Raw genomic sequence first — 19,048 nt, 5'->3', positions numbered from 1 at the left:
TGTGGGGTGGGATGAGAGGTACAGCTACCCTTTATGGAAGAAGGCATCAGGCAGCCAGACATTCAACAGGAGGGAAGAACTCAGACAGAACAAACTCTGCCAAGCCAAAAGAACTTTGTGTTTAACCCAGCATTTGATGTATAGGACATAAAGGAGGGAAAACACATTTTTTAGGCACCTACCATGTGCCAGGCAGTGGGCTAACCTGTTTACATACATGATCTCATTTAACCCCTCAAAAATCCTGTAGGATATGTGCATATGTGGCCTTATACCCATGATAGAGGTTAAAAAACAAACAAAATGAGGCTAAGAGAAAGCAAGTCATTTGCTTCCAGTTAAACAATTAATCACAAGTGAAAGTAAGTAATCTAGGTCTGTCTGACCACAAAGCTTGTGTTTTAACCATCACACCAGAGCACAGAGCAAAGTAGGCCCTTAGTAAATGTCAGAGAAATGATCAGGGAAACACTGGGGAAGCAGAGGAGACTGACATTTATTGAGCATCTATGATACGCCAGTTGCTATGCTGTTGCTAGGTGGCACCCCCAGATCTATCACAGATCTATCACCCCCAGATCTATCAGAAGTCTCTAGGCTGCCAAGATAGCTCCCCTCCAACTCCCGACAACTGCAGCAACACAGAACGGGACAGCCAGGTGGGCAGGCATGCCGGAACACAACTGCATGCAAGTTCCTTCCTATATTATCATTTCTCCACTTTACAATCCTCATGTAAACAAAGCCTCGGGGACAGGAGGAAAGTTATTCTGTGTGCTTCCAACAGTAGGCCAACCAAATACATTCCTCAACTCTTACCTCAGTTTGGTTTTAAGAAACTATCAGATTGATCTAAAATAACAGATTCTGGCCTTGGGAACACTGCTCCCCATACACCTTAAGGATTTTCCTCTTCAGGGGCTTTCTGAAGCCTTGACCTCACTTCACACTAACTACAAAGGATCATGAACCAGGAGACCTCTCCCTAACCCTGACCCATAGACACAAGTAGGTCTACACAAGCGATTCTGGGGCCAGAGAAAATTTGCAGCATTTGTACCTTCCTCATGATTTCACATATTTGTGTCAAAGAACTTTCTCTCATGAAAGCAGTAGGAAAAACACTAGGAAAACGGTTTCTCTCCATTAAGTAACCCCAGATGAAAGAATGCCTGCAGGGCTTCCCTGGTGGCGCAGTGGTTGAGAGTCCACCTGCCGATGCAGGGGACACGGGTTCGTGCCCTGGTCCAGGAAGATCCCACATGAGCCATGGCCGCTGAGCCGGCACGTCCGGAGACTGTGCTCTTCAATGGGAGAGGCCACAACAGTGAAAGGCCCGCATACAGCCAAAAAAAAAAACTGCCTACAGTTACATTAATCCTTGATGTTATAAAAATGTTGCTGTTTTAGGCACCATCAACCCAGCACAAAAATGCTTTGCATGGGAAATGTATGGATAAACACATGTAGGGTTTTGCTCAAGTGTGACTGTGAATTTTTTTCTCTCTTCTCTGAATCAGGGATACAGGATGCTCAGACCCACATAGCAGATGAGCTTCAGAGGTTCCGTAAAATCAATACCAAACCTTATGGAAGATTAAATAGAACTGGTTAGCAGAACAGCTCTCAAATAGAAGACATCTGTTTCAGTTTGGAGGCTACCAACGATCAGATGAATGAGTGTCAATTCTCCACTGGGCTTAATCTCATGAGCCTAGGGGCTCTGGGATCTTGTTCACGGACGGGACCCAGTCCCCAGCCCCTAAGAGTCTCTGACACATGGTAAATTAAAAAACAAGTAATTCTTGAATAAACAAGAGCAAAATGCTATTCATTAGTTTTTAGTATAGAACCCCAAAGTAAGTATTATACCCTGCTCTATCACTTATTAATTATGTGACCCAAGGCCAGGAATTTAAACTCAAGCAGGTGTTATTTTTCCTTCGATAGATAACAATGAAATCATATTTTTCAAATTATATCACAACAATGTTGTGATGCATTAATGAGGGAATATAGATAGAAATAGATGGAAAGCAATTTAAAATAATAATCCCCCACTCCTTCAGTGCTTATGGAGGGGCCCCTGTATTTCCCCATCAAAATATTTATCATAGGACTTCCCTGGTGGCGCAGTGGTTAAGGATCAGCCTGACAATTCAGGGGACACAGGTTCGATCCCTGGTCTGGGAAGATCCCACATGCCGCAGAGCAACTAAGCCCATGCGCACAACTACTGAGCCTGCATTCTAGAGCCCGCAAGCCACAACTACTGAGCCCACGTGCCACAACTACTGAAGCCCGCACACGCCTAGAGCCCGTGCTCTGCAACAAGAGAAGCCACTGCAATGAGAAGCCCACGCACCGCAATGAAGAGTAGCCCCCGCTCGCTGCAACTACAGAAAGCCCGCGCTCAGCAATGAAGATCGAACGCAGCCAAAAATAAATAAATAAATACATTTATTTTTAAAAAAACTTATCACAGCAGACTGCAATCACCCATTGTCCTGCCTTCTCTGCTGGATGATACAAAAAAGAATGTTCATCCAGGAGCAGGACAATTCAGAAAGTAATAGCTTGAGCATTGGGCCCCCTCAAACAAGGCCAGGATTCAAGGGTAGCTCTGCCACTTACTAACTATATTACCTTGGGAAAGTTACGTAGCGTGCTGTAAATCAAACTGTTTCCTCCTCTGCAAAATCTGGACAATGAGTACTTACTTTGAGACTTTGTAAAGATTAAATCAACTCAACATGAAAAGTCCCAAGATGCTATTTAGAGACTTGCATTTACCTTTTAGCTGTGGCACGATGTCCTCCTTTCCTGCATACGGGTCGCAGCGAAAGCGGTCCAGGTGGTCAATGGTGCACTGGCCCACGATGGGCTTGCGCCCAAACTGCCGGTGGTCGATGACCTTGATCACCAGCGGAGGCATGTACAATTCCTCCTTGGGCAAGAACTAGGGGTCACAGAGGTAGGTGTCACTTTTCTGTTTAAGACCTGACAAGGGCAACTTTGCCAATTAACTCCCCCAAAGGGACCAACCCAGGCTCTTTCTGCCCATTTGGTGTAGCCCCTGGGACCCACAGCGGGCAGCTCAGTAATGTACATGCCAGGCAAGCAGACTGGAGCTGAAGGGCCTGAGCTCCAAGCCGGGATCAAACCCTGGCTCTGCCACCGACAGCTGCATGATCTTAGGGAACTCTCCTCTGTCCCAGTGATCTCCTTAATAAGAGTAGGGGTGTTGAATTAATATATGTGAAGTGCTTAGCACTGTACCTTAGCACCTGGCTCTGCTCTGTAACAGGATGTGGAGTCAGCATTTAGTTAGAATTAGTTAAAATTTAGATCGAGATAAAACTGAACCTTCACGGGAGATAACTGTAGCTTGAGAGTCTTTCAGCCCTGGAAGTTCAGTGCCAACATGGGATGCTCATTTTTCCTCCATGCCTCCTGGTTCCTCTATATGGAATTTGGTAGCCTTGGTGACATTGTCTGACTGGGGAATCACGGGCTGGTCTCGGGTCTGCCTGGTGCGTGGTTCAGATGATTTCCACCTTCGTCTTCACACAGGAATAGAAGCTGGGATCAACTGAGTGGCTTTCCTCACCTCTGCTGACTGAGGCTAGATTCCAGGCTAGAGCTTGGGAGGTGGGGAAGGGGCTGGGGACGGAACAAGGATGGGGGGAGTGGCCCAGGGATCACTCTGGGATTCTGGCTCGGAGCTTCCAAGTGGTGCTCATCTGTAGCATCGCAAGGGGAAAAGTATTGGCTTTGAAGTTGGAGGGACCTTAAGTCCAAACTCTGGCCACCCACTTGCAAGCTGTGTCCCCTTGTGTAAATCACTTAACATCTCAGTTTCCTCCAAAGCACACATGAGAGGGGTGAAAATGCCTGCCGTGCAGGGTTGAAGACTTAATGCAGGGAGTGTGAATGCAGCCAGCACCGAGCTCTGTGTAGCTACTGCTGCAATCTCGACAGAGTCACTGCAGCACAACACGTGGGGCCTGGCACTCACTATGGAACTTGCATAAGGCGGTTCCCCTCTCCAGGCCTCAGCTGCCTCATCTGTAATTGGAGAAGTTAAGCTCCAAGACCCTACAGTTCAAGAGTGGTGTGCTGGAGGCCCTGACTGGGGTGGAGAAAGAAATGGGAAGGTTCTGGACCTTCCACCCCATTAAACTGAAGAAATGCCTTTATCTCTTAACGCTTTGTATAGTAGAGTAAAAAATAAAGTTTTTTTTCTTTTTAAAAAGTTAAGGATTTAACTGCTTTAAAAACGGAAAGATGGGGCTTCCCTGGTGGCGCAGTGGTTGAGAGTCCGCCTGCCGATGCAGGGGACACGGGTTCGTGCCCTGGTCCGGGAGGATCCCGCATGACGTGGAGAGGCTGGGCCCGTGAGCCATGGCCGCCGGGCCTGCGCATCCGGAGCCTGTGCTCCGCAACGGGAGAGGCCACAACAGTGAGAGGCCCGCCTACCGCAAAAAAAAAAAAAAAAAAAAAAAAAAAAACCACGGAAAGATGGAGTAACCTCTTCTTGCTCCAAAGTATTATAGGGTCTATGATGGACGACTGTGAACCAGATCTGAGGCTGCTGCCTTTCTAATAACCAGAGGGTAACTTTGATGGAACAAAGTGACACCATCCCAGGGACACCTGGAGGCAGGGCACAGTCATGGGCTCTTAGGACATGGCCCCATCACCCCGCAGCCGCCCTTCCCCAGCCAGCCAGTCACTATCCAGAGGGCTCTGGTCCACGTACACCTGCAGGGCCTGGGGGTTAATATTCCGCTCTCGGGGGATTGACCAAGAGCCTGTTACAGAGAGCTGACTAGATGGAAAGTTTATTGGAGAAATACATTAGTATTGCTCGTAGATACTTCTGTGTCACTGGGGTTGTTTGAAGCTTTAAGAAACCATCACTACAGTGTGAGAATCTAAGGGGGAAAAGTCACTGACAAGCTGTCTGCAAGACAGGGTTTTTCTATTTGTTGCCAGACTGGAAATATATGAACTACAGACTTTGGAAATATATATATATATATATATATGTAAAATATGTGTGTGATTTGTATATATTCATTTTCAAGTACAATTCAGCTATTCAACAGACACGAACTATTACGGAGTCTTGATACAGTACCACTTTCATGAAGAGAACAGAACTTGGGAAGTTGGGCGTCTTCTTCAGGTTTTTGATCACCACTGATTCTACCCTTTCCCCTCCACACTCCACAATGAGACTGGGGGAGGTGACAGAAGCCATCTGGTAGTTTTTCATATTTCTTAAGCCCCAAGCTAGAATCTAAGAAAACAATGTAAAGAGAAGGGAAGGAAACCCAGCATATTAAAAATAATATTCAAAAGGAAAACTCCTGTCTTAATAACTGGTAAATTCTTTAAGATTGACTTGTACAGATTTGCCTCACATCTCTGAGAATGTCACTCTAGAGAAACTGGAGGTCATACAGAGAAAGCGGTTTTGCCCATTTACCTCTCCTACCTGAGCCACTAAAAAGCAGAGGGGATAAGGGTGCAGGGGTCAAATCCTGGCTGCGCCATATCACAGCTCTGAGAACTCTGGCCAGTTAGTAACCTCTCTATCTCATCTGCAGACGGGGCTGAGAGCATTACCTATCATGGGTTATTCTGAGGCTCAAGTGTAAACTTCTTAACACAGTGACTGACATGCAGGCACTGAGTAAAAAATAAGAGCTGTTGTTTAAAGCCATCTGCCTCAGTCTTAGCAAGACCCCAAGAACGGAAATCTCCAGGTAACACAGCTGCTTGACTGGACAGAGGGAGAGCCCTCAATAGTAGGCAGGATGCTGTCCGTCAGGCTCCTTCTGTCTATATCTGCTCTGTCTGACATGTCACCATTTCTCATTCCTCCCTTCCCTCCCTATACCTCCCTCTGAGGTCCCCTTTTCTCTGCACATAAAGACACGCTGCTCTGAGTCCGTCTCCTGTCACCCAGTTCTCCAGTTGACACAGGAAACTTAGAAATCCACTGGCTCCCAGTAAAGGGGAATTCTAGATTCCCTCAGGAATGTTGGGATTGACTTGTTCTTATTGTTTTGACAAGCATATTTCAATTTTTTAGTCAAATTCTATAGGAAATTGGAGACAGCAAGAGAAGATGCAGCAAGATTCCATTCCTATACGAAAGATTCCATTTCTACAGCCACATCCATTTGAGTTGATCCACATCCATTTGAGTTGATCAATAAAACAGAGTGAGCAGCATACCTCAATAGCAGTGAGCTGAACCACAGGCCTGATGCCCTGGGGGACCATGTACAGATTTGGTGCCCTTTGTGAGGGAAGAATGGGAAGGTTGGAGCCATCCTGTGAAACAAACAGGGAAATGTCAATGCCTCCCTTTAGTTCAAGTAAGCAGTGCCTGGAGTTGTTAACAAGTGTTTTGATTGGCTACTCTGAAAAAAGATATGAGTGAGAACTCAGTAAGTACCTTGTGCCTCAGGATCAGCTCTGCAGTTACAAGGACATCCCCACAGGTTTTGTCTCCATTCATTACAGGGTACCAGAGAAGTTTGGGTGTGATGTCCATTTCTGAGTTTAGTTTCACCAGAGGAGAGCACATGCTTCGTCCTAAAAACTCATCTTTGCCCTAGAGGAACAAGCAATCCTTAAATTCCCTGACAAAAATCCCTATAAATCTCCATCATTCCCCTAGCCATCTTAGAAATTCTCAATTACCTACCACTTGGTCATTGTCAAAAAGTTCAATGACAACCTGGGGTGGGTTCTGTAGGACTGTTTGGGGTTCCCCATAAATTTCAATTTCATCAAATATAATCGTTTGGTCCCATGTAGGATTCAGGGTTGAGTGGATGATCTCGGTGGTTTTACTTCGATGAAGGAAGGAGACATGAGCATATGGATCTAAAACAGAAAAAAAGAATAACAGTGGGGGCCATGGCTGAAGTCTGAAATGGTAAAACTGGAAGAAAATACAGGGGTAGGCTCCTTGACACTGGCTTGGCTATGGTTTTTTGAATTTGACGCCAAAAGCAAAGGCAGCAAAAGCAAAAATAAACAAGTGGGACAACATCAAACGAAAAAAGGCTCTGTGCAGCAAAGTAAACCACCAAAGAAATGAAAGCCAACCTATAGATGAATAAAGAAAAAAATATAGATAGATACAAACTATGAAATATAATTCAGCTTTAAAAAAGAAGGAAATTTTGCCATTTGTGACAACATGGATGAACCCAGAGGGCATTCTGCTAAGTGACTAAGCCAGACAGTGAAACACAAATACTCCATGGTATCACTTATATGTGAAACAAACAAAAAAAGTCAAACTCATAGAAACAGGCAGTGGAATGGTGCTGTCAGGGTGCCTGGGGGCAGGGGAAATGGAGAGAAGTTAGTGAAAGGGTATAAATTTCACCTATAAGATGAATAAGGTCTGAGGATCTAATGTATAACATGGTGACTGCAGCTAACACTGTATTGTATAACTGAAATTTGCTAAGAAAGTAGAACTTAAGTGTTCTCACACACTCACAAAACAGGTAAATATGGGAGACGATGAATGTTGTGGAAATCGTTCCACAATGTGTACATACATCAAATCACCACGGTGTACACTTTAAATATATTACAACTATATTTGTCAACTATATCTCAATAAAGCTGAAAAGAGATAAGAAAAAAAAAAAAAAGAAGTGATCCATTTCTCCTCCATGCTAAATAATTTCACCCAACCTTTTTGCAATTGCTTGGGAGCTGACCTGTCTGAGCAATACCCTGCTGTCTAACTTGAAGCTTTTGCATAAGCTAAAAGGGTGCTTGGCTTTTAGCATTGCAGCATCTTATGAATAGGATTCCTTGCTTTTGTCCTGATGATGTATCTTTTATCTCAAACCGCAAGGAATGTGCTTAGAGTTTTATGCAACTTTAGTCGAGAAATTAACTTTGACTTTCAATGATTGAGTGCCCCCTGGTGGTGAATATTCAAAAGTGTCTTCAAAAACCATTTTGGAGATGTGTATTACAGAGATAACCTTGAATCTGCTTTAATTTGTGAGAAAAGGAAACCATTCACATATGTTGGTTAATATTAGTGCTCGGAACATACCTCACAACTGATGTAAGCATGCTGGCGTGTCAGATAACTGCTCTTAGAGCTGTTTCCATAGCAGCCCCAAGGAAGCTCTGATGGCCTTCAGGTCCTGAAGTAGAATGCTCCCCCTATAGCCCAGGGAGCCCAGGAACTATTCATGGTCCCACTAGCAACAGCACAAATCCCCCAGCAGCAGGCGCCCAGAACCTTCCTCTAAGAATCAGTCCAAAGGCAACAAAAGCAGCTGGGGTGTCAGTGTGAGGGGTGATGAAGCCTCATGGTTTGATGGTGCTGGGAATTGGGGAGCAGGCAGCAGAGGTCAAGATGGACTCCAAAGTAGGGGAATGGGTGATCTGGTGATCTTTTTGTCAACTTAAGAGAGCTACAAAAAATATATATATAAAGGTGAGGACTTACCAATTAACCCAAGAGCCCAGGGGTAAAAACACAGCTATAAACAGAAAGCAGAAACTGCTTTTCTTAAGGTGTTTTTTTAATCACTTAATCAATTAATAATTATTAATGTTAAAAGACCATGACACTTCTCTAGCGCTCAGCAACCGTGCTCGGCATACTCAGCAAGTATCTAATGACTGAGCAATCGACTTCATGCATATCAAACTACTCTCAATACAGAAAGGCTTTTTGTTGTTGTGAGAAATAACTCAAAGCATCCACTTGATGAAAAGTGGAATCAAGCTAGCCTGCTGTGTTGCTGTGTAATAACATGTGAGATGGAGACTTTTTCCATTTACCTGAAAAGCTATCCTTGTCTAGAGCCATGAGGTTTCTGGCTTGATAGATATAGCAACGCAGATGGTAAATGTAGACTCCTAAAAAGAACAGGATGGAGGTTACTTACAAGAAACAGAACACTGTATTTCTATTTGGAGATAATATATGTTTCAGATAAATGGGTTACCCAAATCTATTTCCCCACGGTAAAGAACACATATACACTGGTGATGACATTTCTTCCCAAAGTAGTTCTGTTTCCTGCAAAATGAAACTTATTTAAAAAGTACTACAGGAGGGCTTCCCTGGTGGCGCAGTGGTTGGGAGTCCACCTGCCAATGCAGGGGAGATGGGTTCGTGCCCCGGTCCAGGAGGATCCCACATGCCGTGGAGCGACTGGTCCTGTGAGCCGTGGCCGCTGGGCCTGTGTGTCCAGAGCCTGTGCTCCTCAACGGGAGAGGCCACAGCAGTGAGAGGCCCGCGTACCGCAAAAAAAAAAAAAAAAAAAGAAAAGTACTACAGGAAGCTCAATGCAAGTGTGTCAATCAGGAGAACATACTCCTGGTGTAAACCACCTGGATTTAGAGTACTGCTTGTCATCGCCGACCTTTAAAATGATACTTGGTATCTAGGAGTTATAGAAATAGGGCTTTCCAGACCATTTCAGCACCAGATCTAGGAAACAGTTATCTGCTAAACGTTTCTTTGATATTTCAAAGACTTTACACTCCTTATCATTATTATATTAATGCATATACGACCCTCCCCACTATGCTGCCACCCCTCCCTGCCCCTGCAAACACACATAATTTGAGAGGCAGGAGAGCATTTGGATTCATTACACAGATTCTGGGAACCAGACTACTTGAGTTCAAATCTTGTCTGTAGTGCTTACAAGCTATAAGATCTTGGTCAAGTTATTTAATCTTTCTGCACTTGGTTTCCTCCTGTAAAACTGGGACCAGTAATAGTACTTACCTTCTAGGGTAGTTATAAGAATTAAATGAGTTAATATATGTAGAGTGCCTGGCACATGCTAAGACTTATATGAGTATTTGCTATTATTATTACAGAGTAGGTCTGCTTCCAAAATTCCTGAAGGTTATCATTGAAACCAACCTTAACTTTTCGAACATTTTTTCAAATTAGAATAACCTTTTGCAGGAGCTTAATAGGTAGCATGAGTACATATCAGACAGATGATGTTGAAATCAATGATTTGACCACCCTCTACCGCAAATATAACTTTGAAAACTGTATTTTAAAAAATCGTCTCCATCAAGTGATGAAAATGAAAGTCACATTTGCATAAAGGGATTTTTATCTATCATATTTGGTGAATTCAAAGAGTTTCCTTGAGATGAACGTCATAGAAGTGAAAAATACAAATACATGTTTAAAACTTACTGTCAAAATTACAGGAAATAATGGGAGTGTTTGCTCCAAACACAGCAGTGGCACTGGGTTTCTGTTTTTCTACACTCTTTTCATCTCCATCCTCGGCAGTATCTGCACCCTAAAATAAAAGTCAGGAAAACCAATTAACAATGCCTAAAAACAAAAGAAGAGGTAAGAATTACAAACAAATGGAATGGTCGCTTTTAAAAGAGATTTTCTTCATCCAATCACTCTGTTTTTTTAAAGATGATAAAGCCCAGGACAGAGACAGAGCAGGAAGTCGAAGCCAGCCTTCTCCCCCACAAGGCCAGGTTTACCAAACCCTGCCCGTGAAGGGGAAAAAAAAAAGGAGGAGCATAAAGGATACATAAGTGGATTAAAAGGAAGGGAGGAGGAAAAGAACAGTGGAAGAAGAACAGAGAAGGGTCACTGTGTAGAAATATAAAAATAGGTTGTGTCCAAACACAAATTTCTAAAAAATGGTCCCTGATTACCACATTGTTTTGTTTTGGTTTTTTTTTGCGGTACGCGGGCCTCTCACTGCTGTGGCCTCTCCTGTTGCGGAGCACAGGCTCCGGACGCACAGGCTCAGCGGCCATGGCTCACGGGCCCAGCCGCTCCGTGGCATGTGGGATCCTCCCGGACCGGGGCACGAACCCGTGTCCCCTGAATCGGCAGGCAGACTCTCAACCACTGCGCCACCAGGGAAGCCCATCACATTGTTTTAAATCAACCATGACCATTTTCTTATTTACTCCTTCCACCTTTGTGCTTTTTTCTTCTCTGCCTTTTTATTGTGCTTCCGTATGAATTGTTCTCCAATTCTGTAAGCATCCTTCTGTTTTCCTTCCCCTCACATCTGCATATTTAACTTTCTTTGTTTGTTGAACAGTTGTAGTTTCCAAAGTATGATCCAAAGGGATGTTAACGGATGTCACCTGAAGCAAAGGTTTTGGAACAGATATACTTGGAAAAGGCTAGATGAAACAATATTAAACGTGCTTCTTAGAACCTTTCATATATGAATGGTCTATTCATTCTACAAAAATTATTGAGCACCAAGGATGTGCAGCTTTCTCCCAAGTTATGTGCAGTCTTACAGTATTGGAGTCAATGGTATTAATATCCAACAGTCATGTATTTTCCCTCTGCGAATATGACTTGAATTTTGGCTATTTATTACTTACAAGGGCACCTTCAAGTTTAAAGATGGCAGCTGCACCATGCGTCTCCGAAGGAGCCATTTTTCTCCTCCAGCATCTGCGGCGAAAGGTATCTGAACTACGCTGTTTCCAGTGAAATTTCCAGCCAATTAAAGAAGCGTATTCCCAGCCCTCCTGGTCTTTAAATTCGTCCATGGCCTAAAAGAGAAGTAAAACATTTAGTGATAATAATCATAATAACAATATTCCTTATACTGATAAAGCAGATTATGTGATCCATCAACAAATACGTATTGAAAATCTACTCTGTGCCAAAGTACTGGGCTAGGAGCCAGGGATACAACAAAGAACAAAATAGACAGGCTCTCTGCCCTTGCAGAGCTGATGGACTGTAGGGATAGAGAAAGATAAGCAGGCAAGTAAAGTGAAATGAGATGAAATGAAATGAGTGGTGGCTGTATCATCAGGAGGGGCACCTTATTCAGACTTGGTAGCAGGGGTTGGGGGCGGCATGAGGGAATGGGTAAAGCAAATGGATTCTTTTCCAAATTGCTTTCTATTTCCTCACTTCATTAGCTCATAAGAACATTGCCATTATGATATAGTTTGGAAAATATTATTATGTCCATTTTATATAGAGAGGGAAAAAAATGATACCACCCTCCCTAGGGTTTATTGTCTTGTCTAAGGTAATAGCTCCTATAGCTAATAAGTAAATCAGGGTATATTACTTTTGTAATAACTACTATCTAACGACGATAGCACTTTTAATCTTAAAAACTATATATAATTATCTCAGTTTTCAGTGGGTTTTTTTTCAATTCATTCAGTAACTCTAAGTGTGGTAATTGGGTTAAGAGCTGAGGAAGCAGTGAAGAAAAAGACAGGGTCCTTGCCCTCCTGTAGCTGACATTTCAGTGGTGGAAATTTTATGTGAATATCTTAAAAGTATGACTAGATTTAGTAGATGTAAAATAATACTGAATAATATTTATGATCTCAGAAATACGAGTTCCATGTAGGGGTTATTTTTTTCAACTTTGAATAAACAGAAAACCCAGGTCAAGGACAATCTTGTAATTGACCTTCTGGCAGTATTACTAGTGACACCAAAATATTTATGCAGCCAGGAGTAAGGCAGGTAAGGGAGCATGATCTAAGTCTCAACAATACTCTTTGGTAGAATAGAACTGGGCCATGTTTCTGGTCTTCTGACTGGTGGCTCAGTGTTCTTTCCACTTCACCTCAGTGTTCTCATGTGGAAGGAGGGAGTGAAGTACCTCTAGAAACTTCTCACCCTAACAGGATAAGGATGATTGCAAAACAAATATTCATTCATTAGCTCATTCATTCTACTCCATTATTTATTAGGAACAAGGTCCTGAGCTTTGGAACCTTAGAAGTACCAAAGAGCTCACTATCTAATAAAAAAGCACTTCATGACATCTACTATGAGTCAGGCACTTTATGGAACAGAAAGAGGTCGTATTTGGAATGACCTTAGCCTGGGTTCAAACACTCTATCACTTAACTAGACACATGGCCTAAGGTAAATCCATTTAACCTCTGTGAACATTATCTGTAAGATGAGGATAAAAATGCAGATTTTGTGGATTGGAGATGATGTATATTCAGTACCTACCATCACAAAAAGCACACAGAACATACCACTTATTATTATGAGTATTATTTTTCCACTCAATTTATTATTACTCCATTTAAGCCTGTAATACCCTAATTAGATGCATATTATATCCATTTTGCAGATGAGAAAGGAAATGAAGCCAGGATTTGAATCCTCAGGTGTCTTGTTCCAAGTCCTGAGCTATTGCCACTACTACATTATGCTACCAAAATAATTTGTTTCTACTACTGCCTCTTGAGTGGTTCTCATTATTTAGCCTGCTTCAGAATCACCTGGAAGACTTACTGAAACACCAAATGCTGGGCTCCACCCCCCGAGTTCCTAAATCAGCAGGTTTGGGGTGGGGATACACTTTTATAACCCTTGAGCAGGGCATCAGGCCCTTGACTGGCAAATGGTTTCTGTAGAAATAGCCCAGTTAACTATGGTTCTGTGTGGTCTGAAAGGCAGAGCCCCCAGCTCCTTCCCATTGCTCCTCTTACCCTTGCAGTACTTGAAGTGGTCTGTGTTAAATCTTTCTTGCGTTTTCGGACCAGCCTTCGGCGTCTATGAGTATGATACATTTTTTCTGCTGCAACCCAGGATTTGGGCTTATTATCAGGAGGAATGATAATTCCATACTCCCAGCCTGGAACAGAGTTTGTGAATGGTTATCCAAAAGAGATGCACGTGCCAGATTGCCAAATAAAGTTCCAGGAATCATTCGGTCACTCTCTGCCCCCCAACATTCTCCACTGTCATGACTGAACGCCACTGCTATCACTTTGCAGCGATCAGCCAAACTGGATACAGCCCTATTCCCCTGGATCCCTCTTCAAGAAGCTTCCTTTGTGGCCCTGGGGTTCTCCTCCATGTTTCTACTTCCAGTCATTCATGGTAATCGAGTGCATCTAAGAGTAAAGCACAGTGCAAGAGGCATTTGGGGACAGTGATGACGGGCATGGCCTGTGTAGTCAACAGCCTGGGTTCAAATCCCTGCATCACCACATGGGGGCTGTTTACTTTTAAAGTTTCTTGCAAGTTAGTAAACCTGCTGATGGTCCAGTTTCCCCAGAAGAAAGGTAAAATAAACCTTTTTCAAAAGAATTAATCAAAATAATGCATGCAAAGCACTAGGACCATGATTAGCATATAGTTTGCACTCAAAAATCATTAACTATTTTTTTTTTTTTTTTTTTGCGGTATGCGGGCCTCTCACTGCTGTAGCCTCTCCCGTTGCGGAGCACAGGCTCAGGACGTGCAGGCCTAGCGGCCATGGCTCACGGGCCCAGCCGCTCCGCGGCATGTGGGATCTTCCCGGACCAGGGCACGAACCCGTGTCCCCTGCATCGGCAGGCGGATTCTCAACCACTGCGCCACCAGGGAAGCCCCATTAACTATTATTAAAAGGCCTGGTGTGTGCATCAAGATCATCAAGAAACTTATAATCAATTTGAAACCTTCCTTATCAATGCTAGTTCTTTCGTGTGTACTGTTCCCTCTTGTAAGAAATTTAAAAGTCAAATATTCTCTCTTGATAATTCTAAATGTTCTAGTTTGTTTAACTTTAGATTACTATCTGTAGAAAAGGAAAAATATCGGACTTCCCTGGGGGCGCAGTGGTTGAGAATCTGCCTGCCAATGCAGGGGACATGAATTCGAGCCCTGGTCTGGGAAGATCCCACGTGCCGCAGAGCAACTAAGCCCATGTGCCACAACTACTGACTGAGCCTGCGCTCTAGAGCCCGTGAGCCACAATTACTGAAGCTCCTGAGCCTGGAGCCCGTGCTCCACAACAAGAGAAGCCACGGCAATGATAAGCCCGTGCACCGCAACAAAGAGTAGCCCCCACTCACAGCAACTAGAGAAAGCCCACGTGCAGCAATGAAGACCCAACGCAGCCAAAATAAATAAATAAGAAAAGGATTAAATATTACCAGAAGCTATGTCAATAATCTGCATTATTGCTGAGTAGGGTGACTTTTAAGGCATTTTGCAGTTCTTTCTGAGTTAGGGGGCCCCTGAGTGTGATGTTCCCAAGGATGGTATGCCGTGGTTAGACTACAGAAGCTCCAAACTCCAGTCCCCTCCCAAATTCTCATTGGATCCCCGGCATCTCAAAGTCCAGCCACCCGGTATCCTGTTACCTTGTATCGTTCATTCTTGACAGCCCCCCACACTGTACCTGTCCAAGTACTTGCTTGCCCTTCAGATTTTGCATCTGAATAGTCACAGGTAACACCACTTGACCTGGTCGTCTTAGACAAAGGGGCGTGAGACTCCTCCCTCTCAAGGAAACTTGACTTTAACCAAGGCATTGCTGGAGAGCCCCTGGTCAGGTAATAGGTCTGAAATGTTACCTTTCTCATCCACTGCACGATTAATGTCATAGACCCATGCATCATCTTCCCATTCCCAACCTGGAGGGCAAGTGAGCTCGCTGGGTGATACTGCTTTCTCACCATTCTAAAAAAAAAAAAAAAAAAAAACAGAAGAGAAAGAAGCCATAGTGTGTTAAATAAGATGCAAAGGTGGGAAAGAATTCCTCACACTTAACTACAGACTCACTCATTTCAATACCATCATACACATCAATCTTTCTCAGAAAAAGCCATAATCTGTATTTACACACAATTGCTAAACAATAACTAGATTTTTAAAGAATAGTTTCTGCTTCCACTATTAGGGAATATGTTATGTTAAACCATGGGAAATCGTTTTTGTAGGTCAAAAAATGATCAAATATCAGCAACATCATATGGTTCAACTTAATATTATGAAATGACGCAACTCTTTATGAGGGGTTATATTGTAGAGAACCCATCAGAGATGGATAAAGCATGAAAACCACATGTTTTCAAGAATGGGGTAATGCTACAGGAGGTTGTAGATGCTAATCACGTAAGACTGAGCAAAGTCTACGTGAAATATTGACTTAAGTTCTGCACTAAAACTGATAGAGTTATGAAAATAGTTCATAGTAAAGGAAATAAAGGAGGTCTGTAAACATAGAAAACTAGCTTCACTTTAAGAGTGTGAAAATTGAAATAACAACAGGATACCATCTATTCATGTACTGACAAAGATGTTAAAGTGGGAGGGTGAGTGTCTAGAAAAACAGCCCCCTATGCTATTGCTAGAAATATAAGTTTGTACAACCTCTTTGAAAGTAATTTGCCAATATTTGTCAAAATTTTATATGCATTGAAACCTTGACCAAGCCAACAGGTGCCTCTCCTACAGACAAACTTTCATAAGTGAATAAGAATGTATGTATAAAGATGTTCATTGTCATATTGTTTATAAAAAACAAAGACTGGGGGGAAAACCCCTAAATATCCACAAGGAGAGGATTAGTTAAATAAATTATAGAGGGGTACATATAATAAAACACTGTAGGAATTTTTTCAATGGTTCATAGATCTATATGTATTGATATCAAAAGATGTCCAAGATATATTATGTGAAAAATACAAGTTGCAGAACTGTGCATACAACACAATTCTATTCAGGTGGGGAAAAAAGAAGTTATATATTTGTATAGGAACAGAAAACTGCTATCAGTGGTTCAATGGTTATCTCCGGGGGTGGGGGTGGGATATGGATCAGGGAGAAGAATTACTTTTCATTTCCTTTTATGCTGTTTGACTATTCTAAAGACATGAGCATTCAATTTTGTTATGATTTTAAAAACTAGTTCCATAATAAATATAGTAAAAAAAATTTCACAACCCAGACTTTACCATGTACCAACATCTAGTTAAATAGGCCCCATGTCTTTCCTATAGGAATTAATTACAGATGCGCTTTGGAGGCTCCAGTTATAAAGGGAAGGCTTTATGACATGAGATACAGCAGAAGAGACCGGGCAGCCCCTCCTTGTGGTTGGTCATCCAGCGATGGTTTCTCTGAGCTCACGCAGGAGGGCTTATCCCCGGGAGCTGCGCTCACCGCATCCGTGTAGGTGTCCTCTGCTGGCTTCCACTCGCCCCGGGGGTAGCGACTCTCGTTCTGATACACTTCATCTGTGAACTCTGTGTGACCCGCATCCGCCTCGGTCAGCAAGCTGAGGGACAGGAGGGTCGCGTTACCAAAGGAGAAACATTACCAAAGGTGGTGACCGACCACCCCATCTATTTCCAATGGCGGGGAGACATCTACACCCAGGGGGTGGCCCCCGTTCCCTCCTCGCCCTACCCGCGTTGGGTTCTCCACTCCAAACTCTTCTTTGTACTAATAGCTTTTGACATTCCTTTGAAGAGGGGCCGCTGGAACAACGAGCCCTAAATTACAGAGAGCTTCTCAAATTAGAGTTGCTCCTGCCCAGTAATTAGGGTGGGGAACTGGGCAAACAGCATTGTGGGCAGCCTCCTCTAGGGACCAGGCTTCTGTTTCTGTGTCAGGTCAGGGCCATTCAGCATTTTCTCAGCAAGACTCTTGGCTAACAGTTCAAATGAATAAAGAGTCATCTTGCCTCTTTCCACCTATTTTAAAAAATGGAATGGAGACCGTCTCCTGGGGCCTAGTGTGGAAACTTTTACTCATGGCTTGCTTGGTCTACGTAACACAAACTGAAGGGAGGAGTTTACATTTTCTGGATAGTTCCTAGGTAGGGATGACAGCCAAACCAGGTCATTTAAGACTCCAGAGTCCATTTGGGCACTTGAGAAATCCATACTGACTCCCTGCCATGCCAATTTTCCTCTTGGATTTGGAACTATTTTGACAACCCAGAGAAACAAGTACAGAGGTTCCAACTTTGACTTAAGTCTTCTGCCAGGTATCCACTCAAGTGAGGTTTCTTTTTTCCTTTTACTGTCTCTACATCTTTCCCCTGCTGTATCCTCCCCTAGAATCAAGCACTGGAAAGAAATCAGAAAACAGAAAGTTCCCGCCCTTTGTATCAACGGGGCTTGTCCATCACTCCTCTGGGCCCCAGAGAAGGAGAACAGAACTGGCTGCCACCTCTGGGGTCCCATCCAGCTCCGACAGGCTCTGACCTGCTTTTCCAGTCCCAATTCCCCTGGCCTTTCCCTGTCCTCACTAACCTTCCTTCCTTCTTTCCAATTCTAACCCCATTTCCCTTCCCCTCACCAGCAACCCCAACTCCATCCAAAGCAAGTTGTCATGGGTTAAAAGCAATCACGTGCAGACACTGGGTCTTAACAGACCAGACCCAGCACACTTCTTTCCCTCCTGCCCTAATCCTGTGTCATTATGGGAAACAAATGTGGACAGAGAGAGCAAACTCTAGTTTAAGGTCTTAAAATCCAACTTCACAAGCTTGTTTCCTCCAAACACAAGTACACTGTCCTGAGCTGAAGAAAAGAGGGCATTCTGGTTCCAGTGCTTTTGGCAACACGTAGAAACCAGGCTTTGGTTTCCTCCAGACTCCAGGGGACACATGCTTGCCCCCCTGTACGGTTTCTTTCTTCCTGTTTAATAATAGCCTTTGACATATAATTCACATACAATTCATCCACTTGAACTATGCCCTCTACTGTTTCCTGCAGACATTCCAGCATAACAGTTGAGAGCTGGTTTTGGTGCCCAGGCTGGATTTGGGTTCTAGCCCTGTCTACACCACTCACCCACAGTCTATGTGCCTTTGGACAAGTGACTTAATCCCTCTAGGTCTCAGTTTCATCTGTAAAGTGGAGATAATACTGTTTTTTGTTGGGAGATAATTCTTTGTGAGTCTAAACACAGGCTCCATGACCTTTGTTACAGACTATCTTCTCCAGGATGTTTATATGAGGAACAACCTCGGAAGACATAGTGTTTCTCTCCAGAGCAAAGGGCCAGCATGCTTACTACCTACCCATTATAAAGGATTCAGGTGCCCTAAGCTCAGGTTTCTTTTCCTATTATACAATCCACTTCATGTGCAAGGGTCACCTGGCCCTCTTTTTGTCGCCCTGTGGGAATTGGGGCTTGGAGAACAGGAGCAAATGTTGATATTCCGGTACTACTATTTGCTGTGGGCAATAGAGTCCTTTGTCTCTGCTTTAGGAGTCTTGTGTCTCCTGCCAACAT

The 19,048-nt window shown here is 43.5% G+C and overlaps 1 protein-coding gene across 2 annotated transcripts in view; it reads right to left on the bottom strand.

Annotated features, from left to right (window-relative positions):
* MYOF (myoferlin) overlaps nucleotides 1–19,048 on the bottom strand; it is a 157,871-nt gene that overhangs the window by 35,484 nt on the left and 103,339 nt on the right. For both annotated transcript variants that reach the window (XM_059055428.2, XM_059055429.2), the window contains exons 27-37: nucleotides 16,964–17,078; nucleotides 15,373–15,478; nucleotides 13,516–13,661; nucleotides 11,413–11,586; nucleotides 10,235–10,343; nucleotides 8,848–8,925; nucleotides 6,725–6,906; nucleotides 6,473–6,631; nucleotides 6,250–6,348; nucleotides 5,144–5,305; nucleotides 2,794–2,959 (exon numbers count right to left, since the gene is read on the bottom strand). In XM_059055428.2, the coding sequence (XP_058911411.1) occupies nucleotides 2,794–2,959; nucleotides 5,144–5,305; nucleotides 6,250–6,348; nucleotides 6,473–6,631; nucleotides 6,725–6,906; nucleotides 8,848–8,925; nucleotides 10,235–10,343; nucleotides 11,413–11,586; nucleotides 13,516–13,661; nucleotides 15,373–15,478; nucleotides 16,964–17,078 (1,496 nt within the window). The remainder of the gene's footprint in view (nucleotides 1–2,793; nucleotides 2,960–5,143; nucleotides 5,306–6,249; nucleotides 6,349–6,472; nucleotides 6,632–6,724; nucleotides 6,907–8,847; nucleotides 8,926–10,234; nucleotides 10,344–11,412; nucleotides 11,587–13,515; nucleotides 13,662–15,372; nucleotides 15,479–16,963; nucleotides 17,079–19,048) is intronic.

Source organism: Kogia breviceps, chromosome 2 (assembly GCF_026419965.1).
Source record: "Kogia breviceps isolate mKogBre1 chromosome 2, mKogBre1 haplotype 1, whole genome shotgun sequence".
NCBI classification, from domain to species: domain Eukaryota; kingdom Metazoa; phylum Chordata; class Mammalia; order Artiodactyla; family Physeteridae; genus Kogia; species Kogia breviceps.
The sequence above is the reverse complement of the archived record's forward strand: the minus strand, read 5'-3'. Positions and strand labels throughout refer to the sequence as shown.